General features: G+C 35.3%; 1 protein-coding gene across 1 annotated transcript in view; it reads right to left on the reverse strand.

Moving 5' to 3' along the window:
* FAM114A1 (family with sequence similarity 114 member A1) overlaps window positions 1–20,878 on the reverse strand; it is a 72,081-nt gene that overhangs the window by 16,602 nt on the left and 34,601 nt on the right. The window contains exons 5-9 of the mRNA XM_074229634.1: window positions 20,032–20,135; window positions 14,715–14,849; window positions 9,792–9,944; window positions 5,438–5,561; window positions 1,619–1,701 (exon numbers count right to left, since the gene is read on the reverse strand). Coding sequence (XP_074085735.1) covers window positions 1,619–1,701; window positions 5,438–5,561; window positions 9,792–9,944; window positions 14,715–14,849; window positions 20,032–20,135 — 599 coding nt within the window. The remainder of the gene's footprint in view (window positions 1–1,618; window positions 1,702–5,437; window positions 5,562–9,791; window positions 9,945–14,714; window positions 14,850–20,031; window positions 20,136–20,878) is intronic.

The following is a 20,878-nucleotide window of genomic DNA, read 5'->3' on the forward strand; positions in this document are numbered from 1 at the left end:
GGAACTACAGAAGAAAATGCCTTTATCAGATAGATTTCATGAAGCAGCTAATGTTTCATGAGCTCAATGACATTCTTCTGAGAGGATGAACAATGCTCAGAGGCTTTTATCCTCATGAACTTTCTTTTCAAAGACAGAGAAGAAAAAATTTGTTAAAGTTCAAGTGCTCTTTGGTGCTAGATCACTCTTGCTTTCATTTTTTAGAGTCATTAAAACCATGCTTGGTCTCAGCTACTCCCCCTCAACCCAACCCTAGTCTTCCCTATGGCTAGAGGATATAGATGGAGGAAGAAATTTCTAGACTTTTTCAAGTCCTAGAGGTTCTAGAAATGATGTCAATGAAGAAATTACTAGCTTAATATCTTTTTCTTCATTTTCTAACTCACTTGGTTGAAGGAAAGAACAAATAAAGAAATAAAGGAAGGAAGAGAAGGAGAAAAGGATAGAGGAAAGAAAGAAAGAAAGAAAGAAAGAAAGAAAGAAAGAAAGAAAGAAAGAAAGAAAGAAAATAAAAAGAAGAGAAAAGAAGGGAGATGGGAAAGAAAACAGAAAGAAGGGAAAGATACAAAGAAATACACAAACAACTGGATTTAATAGACAGCAACTTCATAAAATAGTATTCAACAATGCAAGGTTTTGAGTTTTTACATTTTTCCTCCCTCCCTCCTTCCCTCTCTTCCCCCTCTCCCTGATAGAAAACAATCTAAAGTATGCTATATATAATACAAACATTTTAAAGAAAAATATATTTTATAAAACACAAAATACTTCATTAGAAGAGTGTGTTATTTTATATATTATTGCTGGATGCTATATCTGCTTGTGCATTTAATTTGTTGTGTTATATAATTTTGGAGGAAGATAAAGAATATCTAGCCTTACACAGATATATTATTGGAAAAGGGAGAAGCAACATCTTAGCATTATTATGAAACTGCTTTTGACTGTGGCCCTAAGAAAGGAAATGGGGACCCCAACAAACTCTTGGACCATACTTTGAAAACTAGTGATCTGGACCAAATGTGTCATATTGCTGCCTAGAACACTCCCCTCTGAGAAACAGATTAAAATGTAATTGGGGTACATAACAAAATAAATAAAAGTACAATAGAACATAGATAATGTTAAGGTGTAGTTTTCCAATCAACATGTTGCTAAGGGATGCTTAAGTAAGGCTTAGTTTCTATTTGAGTTTGACTTCATTGACCTAGAACAGTAGTATTGACTCCTTTCAGGTGACACATTGACACAGAAAGCCATAAATTAAAATTATTTTGTGGTATTTTATTCTTATTTATTTCACTAAACATTTAAATATTAAACACACTGATCTAGGCCAACTCTCTCATCTTTTTAGAAATGATGGAACAGAGGTCTATCTAGGTTAAATACTCTAGGTCATACAGTTAGAAGATTGAAATCTAGAACCAAGGTTTCTGAATTCTCATTATGTTCTTTCTTGAATATAAAACAAATTCATAATATTCCATTATATGTTTTCCTATTTAAATAGTACCCACTGAACACAATATTCTGCCCCACCCTCTGTTTTTTTTAAGAATCTCTGGGATATAACTAAAGTAAGACTTTTATATGAAATAATTTTAATATGACCAACCTTATTGAGTTTATCAGGAGTGGCTGCAACATGTAACTCAAAGAGAAGTTCTGTTAGCATGCTAACAAATTCTCCCTTTTCATCTACAATTGGAAACAGAAAAAGGCAGACATCAGAAACACAGTTTACTATTCTCTTTTTTGAGTTCAGGGACTTCCTGTAACTTTATGTCAAGACAAAAGAGAATAAATTGGCATCTGCAACAACTCTCCCTCCTGTGGCTGGTTGAATTTTCCGTCTTTTGACTTTGAAATGAGTAAAGCAATTTTCCCAGTGGAGCTGTAATGGATAGAAAATTATCACAGTTATGCTGCTATTGGCTTTGCCTGTGGACTCTCCTAATAGCCTGGGAAATGTCCTTTTTCAGGACTCTGTGACCTCAAAATGACTTCGATTATGGCACATTAGAAAATGGCACATTAGAACATCATTATATCAGTCATCTATAGAAGGCCTAAGGGTTCCTTTTAAGGTGCTATTTGGCTCTAAAATCAAATGCTTTTTCAAAATCGATAAATAATAAACAGTAGAAGCTTGTATCCTTTAGATCTCTCTTCCAATTATCTAATGTTAATACCTATTAAAACCCTGAGGAAAGATGTGTCTTCTGGGCAGGTAGATGAATTTCAAATCAATTTAATATGAATGGAAATGTAGGCATATGGGTCATTAGCTGTTAATGGTTTGTCAGTCACATCTTTCAGTGTTAAGAAGATAAGAATTTATTTAGTATTATGTGTCAGCCACTATGTTAAATACTTTATACAAATATTATTTCATTTCTTCTTTACCAACAACTTTGCAAGACAGGATTTTATAAGTGAAGAAACTGAGGCAACAGGTTAAGTAATTTACCCAGTCATTCAGCTAGTAAATGTCTGATACTGTATTTGGATTCCTGTCACTTCCTGACTCTGAACAAGAGTTCTATTCACTGAGCTACTTAGTATTAATAAGGTCTGTGACTTTTTACATACTCTTCTGTTAAATTCTTTATGACTCAATATCTTAATGCCTTTCTGAATCCTCTAGCAGGATTTTCCAGGTGTACAATTGGTTCAGTCAGGATGCTTTTCCAGTTGTTATTCCTTTAGTACCATCCCTGCCTGTTTTAGCACACTGAGGACTATTAAGTTAGAATCCACATGAATTGAATCTACTATTTTTGATGGTAAAAATTGTTATGAAAGCCTTAGCAGATAATTTCCATTTTTCTTCTATCATTTTCCTTCTTTTTACAACCCTTCAATGATTTAGTGATGACATTATTTAGTTGAGTCTTTCATAAAAGCTTTCTTTAAACTACTTTTGCCCTCTACTGCTTGACCCTACTTTCATAAAGTGACATTGCTTATTATCTTCCATTATCCTTTTCTATGAAAAGATCCTGATTCTGAATTGTTATTCTTTTGGGTTGTCATTCATTTCTTTCTGCTTACCAATTATGTCAAGATCTTACTGACCAAGATGTTTTTTAGGCTCTTTGATTTCCTTCAAATGTCACTTCAGTTGATTTTTTTCCTCCTGAATAATGTCTCATCTCAAGACTTTTATAACATTGATTTCTTTTAGCTCTCCTACCTGACTGAACACTCCTCAATCTCCTTTGTTGGTTCTTCATAAAGATCACATTTACTATGCATGGGCATCACTTAAAACTCTATCCTGAGCATTCTTTTTTTTTTTATAAGGCAATGGGCTTAAATGACTTGCCCAAGTTCACACAATTAATTAATTATTAAGTGTTTGACATCACATTTGAATTCAGGTCCTCCTGACACCAGGGTGGGTACTCTACCTAGCTGCCCCTATCCTGAACATTCTTCTCTTTGCTCTTTTATGTTGTCTCACTCTTAAGAGATGATAGGACAAGGGAAGAAGAATGCAAGAGAAGACAGTGTAGAACTAAAATGGCTAATTACAGGATTGAGACTGAAAAGTCAGATCAGAACTAGGTGTTTGGGAAAGTACTGAGGGGTAGAGAAATTGGAAGTCTTGATAAGGGTCAACAATAGGTTTAGGAAGAATGAGGCATAGGTAGAAATAGAATATAGGATGTTATGGCTTGGTGGAAGAAGTAGATAAGTAGACAGAATGTCAGATTTTCTAATTAAGTCTTTGGAACACTTACTAGTACCAATGAGATGCAGAAGGCAATTATCCCTATGTGAAGTCAAGGGAGAATGAAAGAATAGGTCATGAGATTTATGGCAACTGAGGAACTGGGACACAAAAGAGTTCAAGAGAACATCAATGTGAATTTTATTTTTTTAGATTTTGCAAGTTAATGGGGTTAAGTGGCTTGCCCAAGGCCACACAGCTAGGTAATTATTTAAGTGTCTGAGGCTGGATTTGAACCCAGGTATTCCTGACTCCAGGGCCGGTGCTTTATCCCCTGTGCCACCTAGCAGCCCCTAATGTTATTTTTTTAAAAAAAAACCTTAAAAAAAGGTTAGGAGTTAGGAAAGAGAGGAAGATGGTGATTCAGATACAGAATTCCTTTGAGAAAAGAAGAAAATTGACCTCAGGGCCAGTGTACAACCATCTGTTGGTTAAGTCCTGTCAATTCTACCTAAAGATCTGTCATTTTGGAATATTATATTAATGCCCTTACTAGTCTCCTCCTTCCAGGTTCTCTAGTCAACCCATGCTAGATGTTCTTAACAAAGTGTCTTATAACAATGCTCTATCAAATCATCCTCCTATTCAGAATCCTTCAATATCTTTCCAATGCTTCCTAAAGTCCAAATACCATGGCATTCAATGGCCTCTAATCTTACCCAAACTACCTTTCCAGTCCTCTCACAATTTCCCTTTTTCATCTAAATTCATTTATTCTACTTCCTAAAGAGGTCTTGTGCTTCTCCTAAATAGAAATCACAGACAAGATATATGAAATGTAAAATTTTATCAGTTGTATGGATTAGACTTTGATTATAGTATCAACTTTAGGCAGATCATGAATTGTATCTACAGCAGTAAACATAAAAAGAATATTATGCTTCTAAATAACTATTCAAAAGAAACACCCACAGAACTACACTTCCATGAGTTATTGGGTTATATTTCCATTAGAATGTATGTTCCTGGGGGCGGCTAGGTGGCACAGGGGATAAAGCACCGGCCCTGGAGTCAGGAGTACCTGGGTTCAAATCCGGTTTCAGACACTTAATAATTACCTAGCTGTGGCCTTGGGCAAGCCACTTAACCCCATTTGCCTTGCAAAAAAAAAAAAAAAAGAAGAATGTGTGTTCCTTGAGGGCAAAGATTTGCCATTTACCTCTTTTTGTATACCCAAAGCTTAGGTCCTATCTGGCATATAGAAGGTACTTAGTGTTTATTGACTTACAAGATAATTAATTTCCTTAATGCCTAAATCTCTTTTGAGAAGTAGAATGTTTAAAGAAGGGACTCTTTTAGCCAATAGAGTGGCCTACATCTCATATAATTCTTTACAATAAATAATAGAAGCTTCATTGATCTTGCCTCTAAAAATTGAGCAAAACACTCAAATAAGAACATCCTAATGCTTAAATGTATAACTTACATTTATTCTATAGGGAAAATTACACCTTTCCCAAAAGAAAATCCACTAAAAGACCCATTACTCCTAATATTAAAGTTCCTCTACTTTCTTCTGTAATACTCATACAAATATTGGAAGTTGGTGCATAATCAGCATTATGTACTTAAGATTTCATTTAGGATACTCTTGTTCTATTTTTGCTATTTAACACATATGAAAGATTTTTAAAATCAATTTCATAAGTTAATACAATAGCAATATATCAGTTTATAAGTTGATATTTTTTCTCTTACCCTTCTCTTCTTGATTCTCTTCACTCTCTGATTCCTTTGGTGTAAAGATGTCTTTAATGGAAATTAGGTCATTTTTAAAGATCTCCAGCTTCTCTCCATCAAGTGATGCTAAAAATGCCTGAACCTGCAAACAAAATGGGTCAGCTTAATATCCATCTACATCATTTCTCTTTGGAGTGACCCAAGACCATAACATCATAGAGGTGATATCATGATAAGCACATGAATTGGATTTGAGGAGGGGTGGGGCTATGCTAAGACACCAACCTCACTTTCTCCTCCAAAGCCATCTAAGTCCATTGGTCAGATATGAACCAGGATTATTGGAGGTGGCCCTGGATGTGAGACATTCAGGGTTAAGTGATTTGTCCAAGTTCACAGGTAGTCTGTGTCAATTGTCTGAGGCTAGATTGGACCTCCCATCCTCCTGATTTCAAGACCAGTGGTCTATACACTGAGCCACCCTGGGTGCCCTTTGTTTCTCTTTATTAATAAATATCAGCTCCACTGCTCCTTCCTAAGTCTAATATACTTGATATTCAGTTACTATCACCAATTTAGTTAGCAGGAAGAAGTTAGGATTTGAGGAACAAGTTTTAAATTGTAAGTTAGGATTTTCATTCATTCAATAAAAGACGTTTAGTAAAAGACTACAATATGATTTTTTTTTTAGTTTTTGCAAGGCAATGGGGTTAAGTGGCTTGCCCAAGGCCACACAGCTAGGTAATTATTAGGTGTCTGTGGCTGGATTTGAACTCAGGTACTCCTGACTCCAGGGCCAGTGCTCTGTCCACTGCGCCACCTAGCTGCCCCTACGGTATGATTTCTAATTTTAACTTAGGAACTTAAAATACACTCCTATGCTTTCTACAAAACTGGAAATGAACAGGTCAACATAAAATCTAAAATTGTTGATTCAAACTCTTGACAAAAGAATAAGTCTACTCCACATTTAAACATTTAATAAGTACCTATTTTACAACCAGAGAGGAACTGAGGAACTGTGAATAATGAAGCTTGAAAATAATCAGCAAGAAACACATTAACTGTTAGCTCTTCATCAGCTGGAATCAAATTTAATTGCAAGTCAATAGCTAAAAGCAATTCATTCTTTGAAATTTTGCAACTAACTCTTTTTGGGGGGGGGGGTTGTAATGCAAAGTCTTCATTTTTTTTGCACAAATATCATTCACATTTAGATTATGGTGAAACTAGAATACATTTACATTACCATCCATTAGTACAGTCACATTTTCAAAATGTGAGTATTTTAAGTACTTATAAAATTAAATTTAAGATTGAGGGACAGCAAGGTACAGTAGAGAGAGAGAGTTGGTCTTGGAATCAGGAAGACTCAGGTCCCATTCCTACCTCAAACATAGGCTGTGTGACTCTAGGCAAATCACCTAACATCATAATACCCTTGAACCAACTGTTTTAGAATATAAATTTCAGAGAAGTTACCAATTTGCATTGAGAGGAACTCCCAAAAATAATGCAATCCTACAGAAGAAAAATCTAACATTGATGCATTAGGATATGGCATTTTAGGAGCAATAAAGGGATGTAGTGAGCCCACATTAACATTTCAAATTAAAAAAACAACGGTAGGTGACAGTATGATTAATATGGACCTTTGTTTGGCATTGTTATACATGTATAGCTTAGATTAAGTTCTGTCAGAGGGAGGGGGAAGAGAAGGAAGGAGGGAGGGAAAAAATATAAAACTCAAAAGCTTTGCAAAAAATTGTTGAAAACTATCATTGCATGTAGTTGGGAAAATAAATAAATAAAATATTTTTTTAAAAACAAACTATTCCAGTTTAGCTAAATTTGGTCATTTCATTTCAATTCAAGAAATAGTGTGTATTATGTACAAGGTATTGTTCCCCTGTTAGGAACTGGGAATACAGCTCAAGTAGCTTACATTCTATTTACATTCATTCTAGTTTTGACATGGATATGCCTCTTAAGGATGATAGTAACTGCAATGCCACTAAAGTTTTATACTCTCTGAACTCTAACCATTACTTTCTTTCAGTTCTTTGAATGTTTCTTGGGCTGCAGTTATCTGACAACAAACAATTCCTTAAACTACTTCTCCTTTGTACATTCAGGGTGTCAGATATCATCATCTTTCTTTTCTACAGTCAATCTAAGACAAGGAAAGGTGTAGAAAGAGCTGTAGGGTTGTAGTTAGGTAAAAATAATTGGTTAAAATACATGGAAATATGAAAAGTAACATCTGAGTCTCATTTGCAAAATAAGGATAAATCATATTTTCATTATGAACCTTGTAGGATTGTGGAAAAAAATTTTATAAACTTTAAAGTTTTATATCTATGTTGCTTAATATGAATTACTATTATTTATTCATTCATTTGACAAGCACTTTTTTGGAGTTTATTATGTACAATGTATTGTGAGGGAATATAAAGATGAATTGTCATGATTGGTAGTCTCAATAAATATAAGTTCCTTGAATGCAGAAATTATTTTTTATTTTATTTTTGTGTTTCCAGTATGGAGAATAATGGCCAGCACAGATAAATATATGCTTGTTGTATTGGTTTGGATTAAGGATCTTATAGTTTAGTAGCGAGATTATCAAATTTATTTGAATTTATTTCCTTATCTATTTATTAACCTATTCATTCGTTTATGCAATAAATATTTCTTAAGAACTTAGTATTTGTCTAGCAAAAACTAGGTGCTATGGGGTACTCCTTGGTCTTAAAAATCTTACAGTTTAATTGGATAGACAAGGGAAAACAGAAGATAATCAAATAACAGAAGTAAAATGATTAGATCAAGCACCATTTAAAGCGTTATAGTCAGTAGACGATTAGGTGTCCAATGAGTGGTACAGTCTTCTTTTACTGATCAGACTGTTTCACCTACAATTCTAATTTTTTTTTAGGATTTAGGATTCCAGGTAGTACTGGAATCTTAGGATCATTTTTCTTAGAGTCAACAATTGTTGAAGATCCCCAAACTAATGCATTAAGGTATAGCATTTTAAGAGCAAAGGAGTTTTCTTGGCAAAGATACTGAACTGGTTTGCCATTTCCTTCTTCATTAAATTAAGGAAGCAGAGGTGAAATGACTTGCCCAGGGTCATACAGTTATTAAATGTTTAGGCCAGATTTGAATTCAGTTCTTCTTTTTGCTTTTAAATTTAGAAATTTGTTTCATTTAATTCACAAACTTTATATAACTTTGATTTAAAAAAAAATTAAAAAAGATAAAGCCAACAAAAAACAAAATAAAATAAAATACTGAAAACATGTCAATATCCAAAAATTGAAAAACTTTCTACTTTTCAAAAAGCAAGAACTCTGAAAGGTCAGTGTACCCACAGGAAGAATTGTAAAAAAGACAAGAATTATGAATAGGGTAATGATATAATTTCACGTAATTGAAGGAACTTTTCTGGGGCATAAAAAGAGAAGGGATAGGAAGGGGGAGAACAAGATAAAATGAAATTCCTTCTTGACTCCAGGTCCAGAGTTCCAGCCAGTGAAGTATCTATATGACCAGCATATAGTTGGTGTTTAATATATGCTTGCTGGCTGAATTTGTTGACTGAATGAACAGAGTGAATAATTGAATTAAGAAATATTCCCTTCAAGAACTGTAAATCCCTTTCTTCCAGGCACTAGATCATCTTTATTTTCAAGGATGATATCAGCATTGTTTGGTTCTTCAATAATAAGAGTTTTGTTTTCCTTAGTATACTGTGGTCACCATGTTTGCAAGTAGGAGAATACTTGGTTCTCTGACATGAATTACATGTTTCTCTTAGTTTGAGAAAACAGAAATTTAGCCTAGTCCTTCATACCCCAGGTACAATAATGCTGCAAATACTGATATAATTTGCAAAACCAAATGTTTCTAAGACTGGCAGTCCCTTAGGGAAGCCTATAAAGATGTGAACCTCCCTTTTATTTGTTTAATGTCAAAACAAAGACATAGGGAACAGGATGATGTTCTTAAGAACAATTTCCAAGTAGACCCATAATACCCGCTTGGCCTTGTGCCATCTCTTAAAGGATTGGGGAGCACACTTTTTGCAGCAATTAGTGTGGCTAGTCATGGTGACTCAGGTTTTGTGGTTGCATCTTTAGAGGCTGGGTGTTGGCAGCAGAAGCAATACAAATTGGAGAATATAGGTAAACTGTGATCATGGGTGATCCTTCATTGTCACTGACAGAGACAGTAACTTAGAAACAAATGAGACTTCAAAAAAAAAAAAAAGAATTGATCCTGATGGTAGAAGTTCTGGTATCCTTAATGTAAAAGGGAAACATTTAGGCAAATATCACATTAAACAATTCCAGGATGAACTACATACCTTGACTTCACTTTCATTAGAGAGAATTTCTAGGGCTTCCAGGTGTGACAAGCCTTGATATTCATCAAAAAGCATCCCATAGTGTGCTGTTCTTTCTGCTGTGAGCTGCTGAGCCAATCTCTGCTTCTCTTTTTCTTTTGCTTCCCTTAACATCTGCAGAAATATACAACGTTTACAAGTCTGATTACTAATTTAAAATGCTCTTCAGCCCCTTCTGAGAAAAGAGAGAAATTTTAAAGAATTGAACTTGCCTTTGGAAAAAATTAGCATTTTAGTTATTCTGGCTTTTCTCAGAAGACTTTCTTTTTGTTCTTCTTAATGAAATATTTAGGTTGTTTTCTACTTTTGATTTTCCATATGGCCATTTAAAAATATCTTTATTTATTGATTGCTTTTTTAAAAAATTGCTTTAGCTATACTGACAACTCTTTATTATTTATTTTCCCCAATTATATGTAAAGATAGTTTTCAACATCCATTTTTATAAGATTTTGAGTTCCTCATTTTTTCCCTACCCTTCCTTCCCACTCCCCTCCCCTTGACAGTGAGTGAACTGACATATACAGCCTATAACACTTAAGAAATGTTTTCATCACCAGGAATGGAATACAAATGAAAATTCCAGTTTATAAATCTATTTCCTAAATTCTTAAAAGATGAATTTCTATCTTCAGAAATATGCTTTGTCTGAATTCCTTTCTGTATTAGTGATTTGGGGTATTTTCTTATTGATGGCATTATCAAATAAAAAGACAATAAAATAGACACAAGGATAACAGGCAGTTTCAATATGCTGCACTTTTCTTTTCCTTCTAAGCATGCTTTATTTGATTCCTCGTTAAATTTATGAGGGTGTTAGGTTTATAGCTTTTATTCTTTTATCCATGACAGATAGTATAAAAACGCTGGGCCCAAGCTCTGGCTTACACACAGACCACCAGGGAAAGAGCTCTGCTTTTGTTTTTATTTTATAACCAAGAAATTAAAAAAAAATACCCTAATCAGCTATATTCCCCTTTATGTACACAAGGATGGTGGCCAGGATCCTCTTAGTGCACAGATGATTCTCTCCCCCATCTGTTCTTGAGACCAAATTAGTGCCAGTTTTTTGAAAGCTTTCCATCTAAACCAATCTAGTTATTAGTGAGAATTTCTTTTAACTCCTTCTGAGCTCTGAGCTGAGATTGGAAAATGATCAATCAAAAAGAAGATAAATGACTGTCCAATTTTTCCACGCCTTCTCTCCATTGACTCTTACCAATATATTAAACTTTACAGAAGAGTAGTTATAAGGGAAAGGGAGGTTGGGGAAGAAAAGTCAACTAAAAGGGGAAAACTTAGATTATTACTTGGGGATGGTTTATACCATTGAGAAGTGAAATATTTCAACTTTGATATATCAATAGATTTGTGGACTTACTGATATGGGTATATCCTTCTAGCAGGGTATATCATAATCCAATCTTGCATTCAATTCCTGTATTTACCCATATCTTTCCAAAGACAGTTCTTACCTGTTTCCTTCCAAAGGAAAAAATTCATAAGGAGATATAATGTGATAAGTTCCTTCCTGTAGTTTAATTGACACTATATGCATATCAATGAATCTCCAAGTGATAGTCAAAGAATATGAAAGTGCAGTTTTCAAAGGAAGAAATATAAGCTTCCTTTTGAGGAAAAAAAAAATGCCTCAATAATTAGAGATATGCAACTCTGAAGCTGTACTTCATATCCACTAGTGACAAATTTGACCAAAAAAAAGAAAATTACAAGTATTGAAGGGGCTATGGGAAAATAGTTAGTTTAACACACTGTTGCCCTAGAGTCAGGAGGACCTGAGTTCAAATCCAGATTCAGACACTTAATACTTAACTGTTTGACCTTGGACAAGTCACTTAACCCCATTGCTTTACCAAAAACAAACAAACAAAAAAAGATTAATGCACTGTTGTTGAACATATTAATTGGTCCAGTCATTCTAGAAAGCAATTGGAACTATGCCTCAAGTTACTTAGTTATTCATACCTTTTGACCCAGAGATATTACTATTTGGTCTATATGATACACTCAAAGAACATGGAAAAGGAATCATATGTCCAAAAAATGTTTAAATAGCTCTTTTTATGGTGACAAAAATAACTGGGGTAGCTATCAACTGGTAAGGCAGAGAAAATAAATGCTGATTCCCATGTAATCAAGAAACTAGTAGCATTTTATGGAAGTGTTTTTAAAAAAAGACCAACATCTCCCTTTCTAGGATGATCTGTATTAAATCCTGCTACAAATCAATAAGACACATTGTCCAAGATTCCTTGAGCTACATGACATTGGACCCTAACTTTTTCTGTGCTAATTAAAACTGGAGAATGGCCAACATATTTCCCTAATAAAGGCAAATTGCATGATCATTTCCCTCTCACTTCTCTTTCTCTTTGTTGATTGTCTGGTTTCCAGCCAATCCGTTTTGTCCCATCTAGTCTTCTGATTATACTGTGGATGTCCCATCTAGTCTTTTGGCTATATTATTATTTATACTTTGCTTCTTTACCATTGCCTAACCCTCTGGTATAAGCAGCTGCTTACTAATTGTCCTAGAAACTGACTTTTTACTCCTCAGCTCTATTCCTGGCACTATCTCTTTAAAAAAAAACAGGTTGGTTGGGGTGGCTAGGTGGCACAGTAGATAGAGCACCGACCCTGGAGTCAGGAGTACCTAAGTTCAAATCTGGCCTCAGACACTTAATAATTACCTAGCTGTGTGGCTTTGGGCAAGCTGCTTAACCCCCATTTGCCTTGCAAAAAAAACTAAAAAAAAATAGGTTGGAAAAAATATATAAGCAAAGTTGATAACAAAAGTAAAGAAAAAATAAAAACAAAAAAGCCAGGTTGGATGAGATAATTAATAGAGAGACCATACTTAGGTGCTACAAAAGAAACTCTGAGCCCCCATGGCTGAAATAGATTTTGAGTTGCTGCTGTTCAGTCATTCCTGTACAGTCCAGTCAGTGTCTGACTGTTAACCATCTGGGGTTTTCTTGGCAGAGATACAGGAGTAGTTTACCATTTTCTTCTTGAGCTCATTTTACAGATGAGGAAATTGAGGCAAACAAGGTTAAGTGATTTGTCCTGCATCATACATGTCTGAGTGTAGAATTGAACCCAGGAAGATGAGTCTTCCTGATTCCAAGTCTTATACTCTACCCATTCTGCTACTTAGCTGGGCAAAATTTTGAGATATTGCTGCTAATATCAGTACATAGAGAAAACAATTCTTATGAATTCCAAATACTGAATGATGAAACAACATATTATCTGGTAGCCCTGATGGGTACATGGAACGTGGCACGCCAGATGGTTCTTGTAACAAAGCCACAAATCCTAAGGGTAATATTTCTGATCTCAGGTAATTAACATCTTCAACAGATGAGGCTTCTCATTAGTTTACAAGGAGTAAGGAATACCAGTGGGAATGTTGACCTCCTGTCTAGATGATGGGCATGCTAATGGGATGCACATTACTTCACAAGAAAAATGGTTTGGAGAATTCACTGTGTCTGCTTCAACCCAAGTAAGGCAGTTTCAACCATGATTATCCAGCAAAGTGATATGGTGTGACGATTATGATTACTGTGCCAGTCTATACTCAAGTAGCTCTATAGTAAACCTCCTGGCTTTATTACTGAAGTGAGGTTTCACTGTGATAGCTAATAACATCACAAACCAGGCAAAGGGCTTCAAGCATTAATTTCAATGGACTAGAAGTAGAGACTGGAGCTTTGGGGTATTCTCTTATGGTTCATTTTCTGTCTTTAGTCAAATCATTGCAATTTGGAGCTGGACTTAAATTCAGGAAGACTTTGGTTCATGTGTCACTTCTGACAGTAGTTTTTGGTAACAAAAGCAATTGACTTAACTTTGCTGAGCTTCAGTTTGCTCATCTGTAAAGTAAAGATAATATTTATCCCAGAGTTGTTATAATGCTCAAGTGAGATTATGTATCAAAAATACTTTGCCTTTCAAATATTAAGGCATTTTGTAAGTTGTCATCATTATCAAAGTCTTCTCCAGTAAAAATTTTCACTTCCTCTATACAAAGAAAGGGTTAATGATAATGTAAGAACTAATGAAATGATGTATGTATATATTACCTTTAGGCATTTGGATGTTCTATCAGTTAACTGTTATTATTTGCTAAAACAATAATTTCCCTCCCACTGATTTCATTGTTTCAGATGGAAATCTGATGTAGACATTTGCAACCCTGTATTAGCAGAAGCTAGATTGCACAGTGGATAGAGTACCAAGATTCAGTCAGGAAGATCTGGAATCAAGTTTTTCCAGATAGTTATTAGCCATGTAAGCCTGGGTAAGTTGCCTCAACTGCAAAAAGGGGCTTCAAAAGTACCTACTTTATAGGTTGTTGTGCACTATGTAAAAACATTTTGTAAACTGTAAAGCAAGGTGTAAATGCTGTGATTATGAATATGATTATTTATAAGTAAGAAGGTTGGACTAGATCAGAGGTTTCTAATTCCTTTTGTCATTGATGGACAGTCTGGTAAAGGCCATGAACCTCTTCTCAGAATAACGTTTTTTAGTGCATAAAATAAAATGTTGATTTTTTTTTGTTTTTGCAAGGCAGTGGGATTAAGTGACTTGCCCAAAGGTCATACAGCTAAGCAAATATTAACTGGCTGAGGTTGGATTTGAACTCAGGTCCTCCTGACTCCAGGGGTGGTCCTCTATTCATTGTGCCACCTAGAAGCCCCAATAAAACATTTAATGAACTACAAAGCAAACCAATAATATTCAAATTCGGTTATTAAAATATATTTAAAAAAAACAATTTCAAGGACCTTAGGTTAAAACTCTTGGACTAGATGGTTTTTGAGGTCCCTACCAACTTTAAATCTATGATCCTACCTGCGATAAAGAAACCGTTCGCTCCATCAATGTTTTGGTCCGTTTAAAACCTGGATCATTTTCTGCAAGAACATTCATGGTTTTCTTGCCGATGAATTCCAAAGCATCCAGGCCACCACTTAAGACACTTTTACCCTATGCAGGAGATCATTCAAGAGATTAGATTTGTACTCTGTTGTCTTGCAGGAGTGACAATTCAGCATCAGTTACTGAGCTTTAAATATTAAACTCAATATAAATCCTCCACTTTGACTCACCAAGTTTATCACCCACCTAATTATCTCTTTTCCTAAGGGATCTCTAAAATCCATACAGTGACACATGGATAAAACAAAGAATAATGCTCAATAAATACAAAAACATTACAGGTTAATTGTACTGGGTCCCTGTGTGTATTTAATACATATTTATGACATAAAGCACTAGTAAGTCATAGGATTAATGACTTATTAAAAAAACAAATTTGAACAAAACTAAATGAATTATGTGGACCAATCTATTAATGGCACATATTCTCATTGACTTACTGTAATAAGCCATCATCACAGGGTAAAAAGACCCTCAGGTTATTTTTCATGGTCTTTGCTCATCTCAGAAGTTAGCAGGACATATATGCAATTAATATATTCATTGAGTTATCTTGAATGAGCTGATTTCCAAGTGCTTCTGGGTTCAGAAGCCATTGTTCTCTTGTACAAAGTCTTTGCTACATGGTTCTGCTGTTTTCTCTGGTAATATAGCATTGAACATCTCAAAGCTCTGTCCCCATATCGCTATCTTAAAGGCTAGTCATAGAGAAGTTCATTCCTGGGGGAATATGTTACAAACCAGAGCAGACCAGAAAAGACCAAGTCAATCACCACAGTCTCTATTAAGCCTTAACTGATTTAACTAGTATAGTTGAGGTCAAGTCTTGGAAGACTAGGCCTATTCTACGGCAGTTCTGAATAGCCTAGAATGTAGAATCATTAGTTGGACTCAGAAATATCTAAGTTTCTCTTGACTCCTGTAAACTAGATGACTTCTCCATGTCTTTCTCTAAGCCCTCATAGAAAATTGAGCCCAGATTGATTGTGGGATGAGCTATTCCTGGAGAATAACTGAAGAAGTCCTAAGACAGTAGGAGTAAAATAGATTATGGTACATCCTCCTCTTCCATGCCTGTTTTTTTAACCCAAGATTGAAGCCATCTGGCCTGAGTTCTTTCAGAATCTTTCCATTCCTTAAAGCTTCACTGCATCATCCATCACATATTCTCTCTTCCTTTTCTCTACTCACAAAAGAGCCATTCCTATTTTTCAGGAAAGCAAATCCTTCTACCTCTATTCCCTCTCACTTCCTCTAAGTTATTCCCTTTTGTCAGCAACTTCAATCTCTCTCCTTCATAGCTTCAAGTTTCCCTTCAGCTAAAAGAGGCTTCCTTAACGATCGTATCTTATCCAGCTTTCCTTCTCTTTCTCTTTTTCCTTTTTATTGTTAAAACCTCCAGAATAAGTTGTCTATATTTTCTTTCACTTCTCATCACCTTACTCTTTCCCCAATCTCTTTTTAATTTGCCCCCCATCACTGTTCACCAATCACTTCCTAACTGACAAATACAATGGCCTCATCTTCCATCACTTCTCATTCACAAGATAATTGATATTCTCTCCAATCAGATATTCCCTAATCTTTGGACTTCAGAGTCATATTCTTTTGGTTCTGCTATCCTAAACATTTCTTGCTCTCCTTCATGAAAAAGATAGATGTTCCCCATGTCTTATCATTAGTCTTTTCCTCACCTCTATATAATCTCCTTTAGCAATCTCATTTGTTTATATATTGTCTTTATAAGGATGTGAGTTCTTTGAAAGAAGGAAATACAGTTTTACCTTCCTTTTTATCCCTAGCACTTAACACAGTGCTTCAATAAGTATTTAAGAAATTGTGGTGGACTGACTCCAGCAGCTTCACATTAATCAATTATAAAGTCATGTCTCCATCATTGATCTTTCTTCTGAGTGCTAGAGTTGCATTTCTTGTTGTATCCATGACAACCTCAGCTGGCTATTCAAATTCAATTTGTCCCAAACCAAGCTTATTATCTTTCCCATTATGTTTTTTTCCTCCATCTGAGTTCACTATTTCTGTCAGTGGCCTATCAATTATCTTTTGTGTTTCTAACTTTGGTGATGCTAAGGGTTGATTAAGATAATCTGAACAATTTAAGAAGGGGAAAACATTCCTGTCAATGACGTGCTTTGATGACAGTGACTTGATTTTGTCCTTGATTGCCTCTCCCTGTGTATGATGTGGATACATCAATGAACATCTCCTTGAGAGCCTATTAAAGATACTTGTTGGCCTGTACACAAGTCAGGTTGGATGATTTGTTAGGGCCATGCTTTATGAATTGGAGCCAATCTTTTGTATTGTAAAGACAGAGTCTTCAGTCACACTATATAGGGAGAGAAGGATCCCCAGAAGGGCTAAGAGTGGACTAGACTAGAATTAGTAAGGTATCTAAAAAGAGAAAAAAACAGTTGAGTAGCTGTATCATGGGTCCCCAAGGGAAGATAGGTTGTATTTCTTCTTGCTTCCATCTCAGCCACCTCCCCCACCCAAGGATGTGACCTCCCTGAAGGCTGACTGTTTTATATTTAAGCCTTCTCCTTAGGACATCACATAATTCTTTGTTTTGCATTGCAGAATATTGTGTTTTATATTTAGCCTTGTGTTTTATTTAAATATGGAAAAATAAGCTCTGTGATATCGAAGACTCTTTTTCTCTCTCTTATTCTCTGTCTTTCTGTCTTCTTTCAACATTATATCTATTTCAGCTGAATGGCAGTATGTGATAGTGGTTAAAAAGCTTGCCTTGGAATCAGCAATACCTTGATAAGTATTTTATTATTATTGTTATTGTTATTGTTATTATTCAAATAAGGCTTCTGATATATCCCAACTATATGATCCTGAACCTATCCTGTAACTTCTAGATACCCTAGGATACTCTAAGACTATAAACTGTAGAACAGTTAGTTGCCCATCTATGTTGGAGGAAGGAGTCCCCTCAAGAAAATTTCCTAAATAAATGAAATCACTGGTCTGGATAAAAAGAAAAAAAACTTCAGAGCACCAAATAGAGTGTGGCACAAGGTAATTATAGTATGTTGATATGAACTGAAATAAAAAGGAAAGGGGAGTGGCAACTTAATAGATCAGAAGTTTTATTAAAACTCTTACCGAGACTCTTTCATAACCATAATCCACAGAAGCACCTATGACCCAGGTTTTCACAGGGCAGTACCATGGGGAAGACAAGCTCCATTCTGGACTAGGTTTTGTTTTGTATATTTAAAAGTGTAAGCAATGGCCCCTGTCCTCAAGAAGCTGACAAGGAGCTCCCTGGGGTAAAAGAAATGGAGACTCAGTGCTACACAATATTGTAATGACTATAAATATAATAAGAATTATCAAAAGCCTCTAGAACTGAAGTGGAGCCTTTAAAGGATAAGGAGGATTTGGCCAATTGGAAGGGCTGAAGGGGTGGGGGTGGGGGAACTGTTTGAGTAAAGATATACACTCTATTAATTAATCAATCTGGTTATTCCTAACTGCAAAATTCCACACTTAGCCAGTTACTTCTTTCTCTACCACTTTTTTCTCAATTGTCATTGCAACCATCCTAGTCTAGACCCTCATTACTTTTCTTTTATACTAGCACAATAATGCCCTATCTAGTTTCTTCTTATTCCAATCCATCCTCCACTTTACAGCTAGATTAATCTTCCTTAAATTTGACTATGTGACCCTCCCACTCAACAACTTTCAGTGGGTTCCTTTTGCCAACCTAGCAGAATCCAACCTTTTTTAAGAAGCAATTTGACATAATGAAGAGACATATTGGCTGCACAAGCCTGGGCAAATCACTAAACTCAGTGCTTTAGACATCTCTCAAGTAGTGCTAATCTGCATGAATAGAGTTCCTCTACTGGGAGTATATATATATATATATACCCTATACCAATTAAATATGAGGTTCAGTCCCTACCCCTACCCATATCTATTGTTATAACTACAGCTCTATTTCACTCTCAGTTCTCCAACTCAGGTTTGAAACTGTGGATCCTAAAAGAAAGACCATCTAAGGAAGAAAAAAAAAGGCATTTCTGCTGACAAGAATGACCCCATTGAAGCCAAGAGTTGCCCCATCATAAGGCTTTTGTAAATTACTTTTGTAAATTGATGGATCTTGTGGTATCCTACTTTCCTTCATTTGTTTCTTTTTATCTCCTCCCTTCCTTAATATGTGTATCAAATGTATCTGAGTAATTTGAATGGAATCTATATTAAAGGGAAGGATGAAGAAAAAATGCTAGGCAGACAGCAAATAGTTAATTTTTATATACTGATGTTTTACCCACAAAAAGCTCATCTTGTATAACTTAAAGGAATATTAAGCTTTTCCCAACATTTCTGAAAAAAACTTGTCGCTTTGTTCCTTTTTGACTTTATAGAGACTATCTCACATTCTTTGTAACTAGTCAGAAATCTTCCCATACATTATATATCCTGTATCTTGCAAATCATATCAAAGCTACCATATCCGATTCATAGAAGAGAGATTGAGGTATACAAGAAATGTTTAGGTAACAGAATGTTGTTCAAATAATAAGCAAACCATCTTTGACTATTTCTGATGTGATTCCCTAAGAACAGAAGGCATCCTTCCATAAGTAATCCCCAAGTTCTCCCAGTTCACCCCACCTCCCTTGCTTAGCTTGCCCTTTAAAAATTTTTACCTGTCCTCCCACCAGTTGTTAGTATTTGAATCAGCCCACTTGGTGAGGCATAATAAACTTATCTGTCTCTCAACTATGGGCCATTGAGTCTTGAATTCTTTCAAACCTGCTCAAACCTCAAACTTCAACAGGGAAGGGGTACCTACTTCCAAGAGATTTTGATGAAAGGAGTAAATGTGAGTGAAAAAGATGTGAACTAAACATAAAAGACTTCTCCCAACTCAGAAAAAAAAACAACCATGGAATAAGCTTAAGATTGAAAAATAGGTCATTTTTCTATTAGAACTTAGATATTACTCCCAAACTTATCCTTTCTTCCTGCTTAAAGGTAATTTTTATTTTATTCCTATTATTTCTATATCAAAGTCATATTTTTCTCTGAAGTAGAAATCATACAAAAATATTCCCTACAGAGTTATAAGCAAGACCTTCTCTCCTTGGATGCCTTTGATCTAGGTCACAAGTAAATAGAAGTACTAAAAAAAGGGTAGGAAGGCATAAAACAAAGTATAGAAAGCAGCTGGATGACTAACTGTGTTATGAACAACGGTGGTGATAGTAGACAGCATCCCTCGGGATCCTGATGGGGAAGAGGGTGGACCTTCTCCAGGGCTCTGATCTGTGCCAGCTTCTGTTACTAAAGAGACACAAAAATTTTGTTTTAGTGGATATATCTAAGGTCTGGACCTGACATCCTCTTCATTGCAAGCATTAAATATTGAGAGATCGGTAAAGACAAGCAATTGACAGGTGTGTATTCAGAGAAGGGCAAAAGGAATCAAGGTCATTCCATATGAGGACTTGTTGAAGAAAAGACTCAGGGGAAACCTTCTCTTCAAGCACTTGAACCCACTAAGTCATCCCATGAAAGTAAGTTTAAATGTATTCTGCTTGGTTTCTCAGAACAGAACTAGAAACAGTGTGAAAATTGTTAAGAGATACATCTTAGATCTAAGTATAGAAAACTTTCTAAACAATTAGAACTGTTCAAAAGTGGAGTGAACCCTATTGGGAGGAAATAAGTTCCACATTACTAGAAGTATTTAATTAGAAAATGAATGACTACTTCACCAGAATATTGTAAGGGAGATTCCTATTCAGAAATGGGTTGGAGTGGGGCAGCTAGATGGCACAATGGATAGAGCAGCAGTCCTGAAGTCAGGAGCACCTGAGTTCAAATCCAGTCTTGGACACTTAATAATTACCTAGCTGTGTGACCTTCGGCAAGTCATTTAACCCCACAGCATTACAAAAAAAAAAAGCAGAAATGGGTTGGCTTAATTGGATCCTGATATTCCTTTCAATTTTGAGATTTTGTTTTCTTTGATTCATTTATTTGGTGAGGGAGCATAGTAATGCATAATGTACTCCTATTACCTT

This window comes from Macrotis lagotis, chromosome 3 (assembly GCF_037893015.1).
Source record: "Macrotis lagotis isolate mMagLag1 chromosome 3, bilby.v1.9.chrom.fasta, whole genome shotgun sequence".
NCBI lineage: Eukaryota > Metazoa > Chordata > Mammalia > Peramelemorphia > Peramelidae > Macrotis > Macrotis lagotis.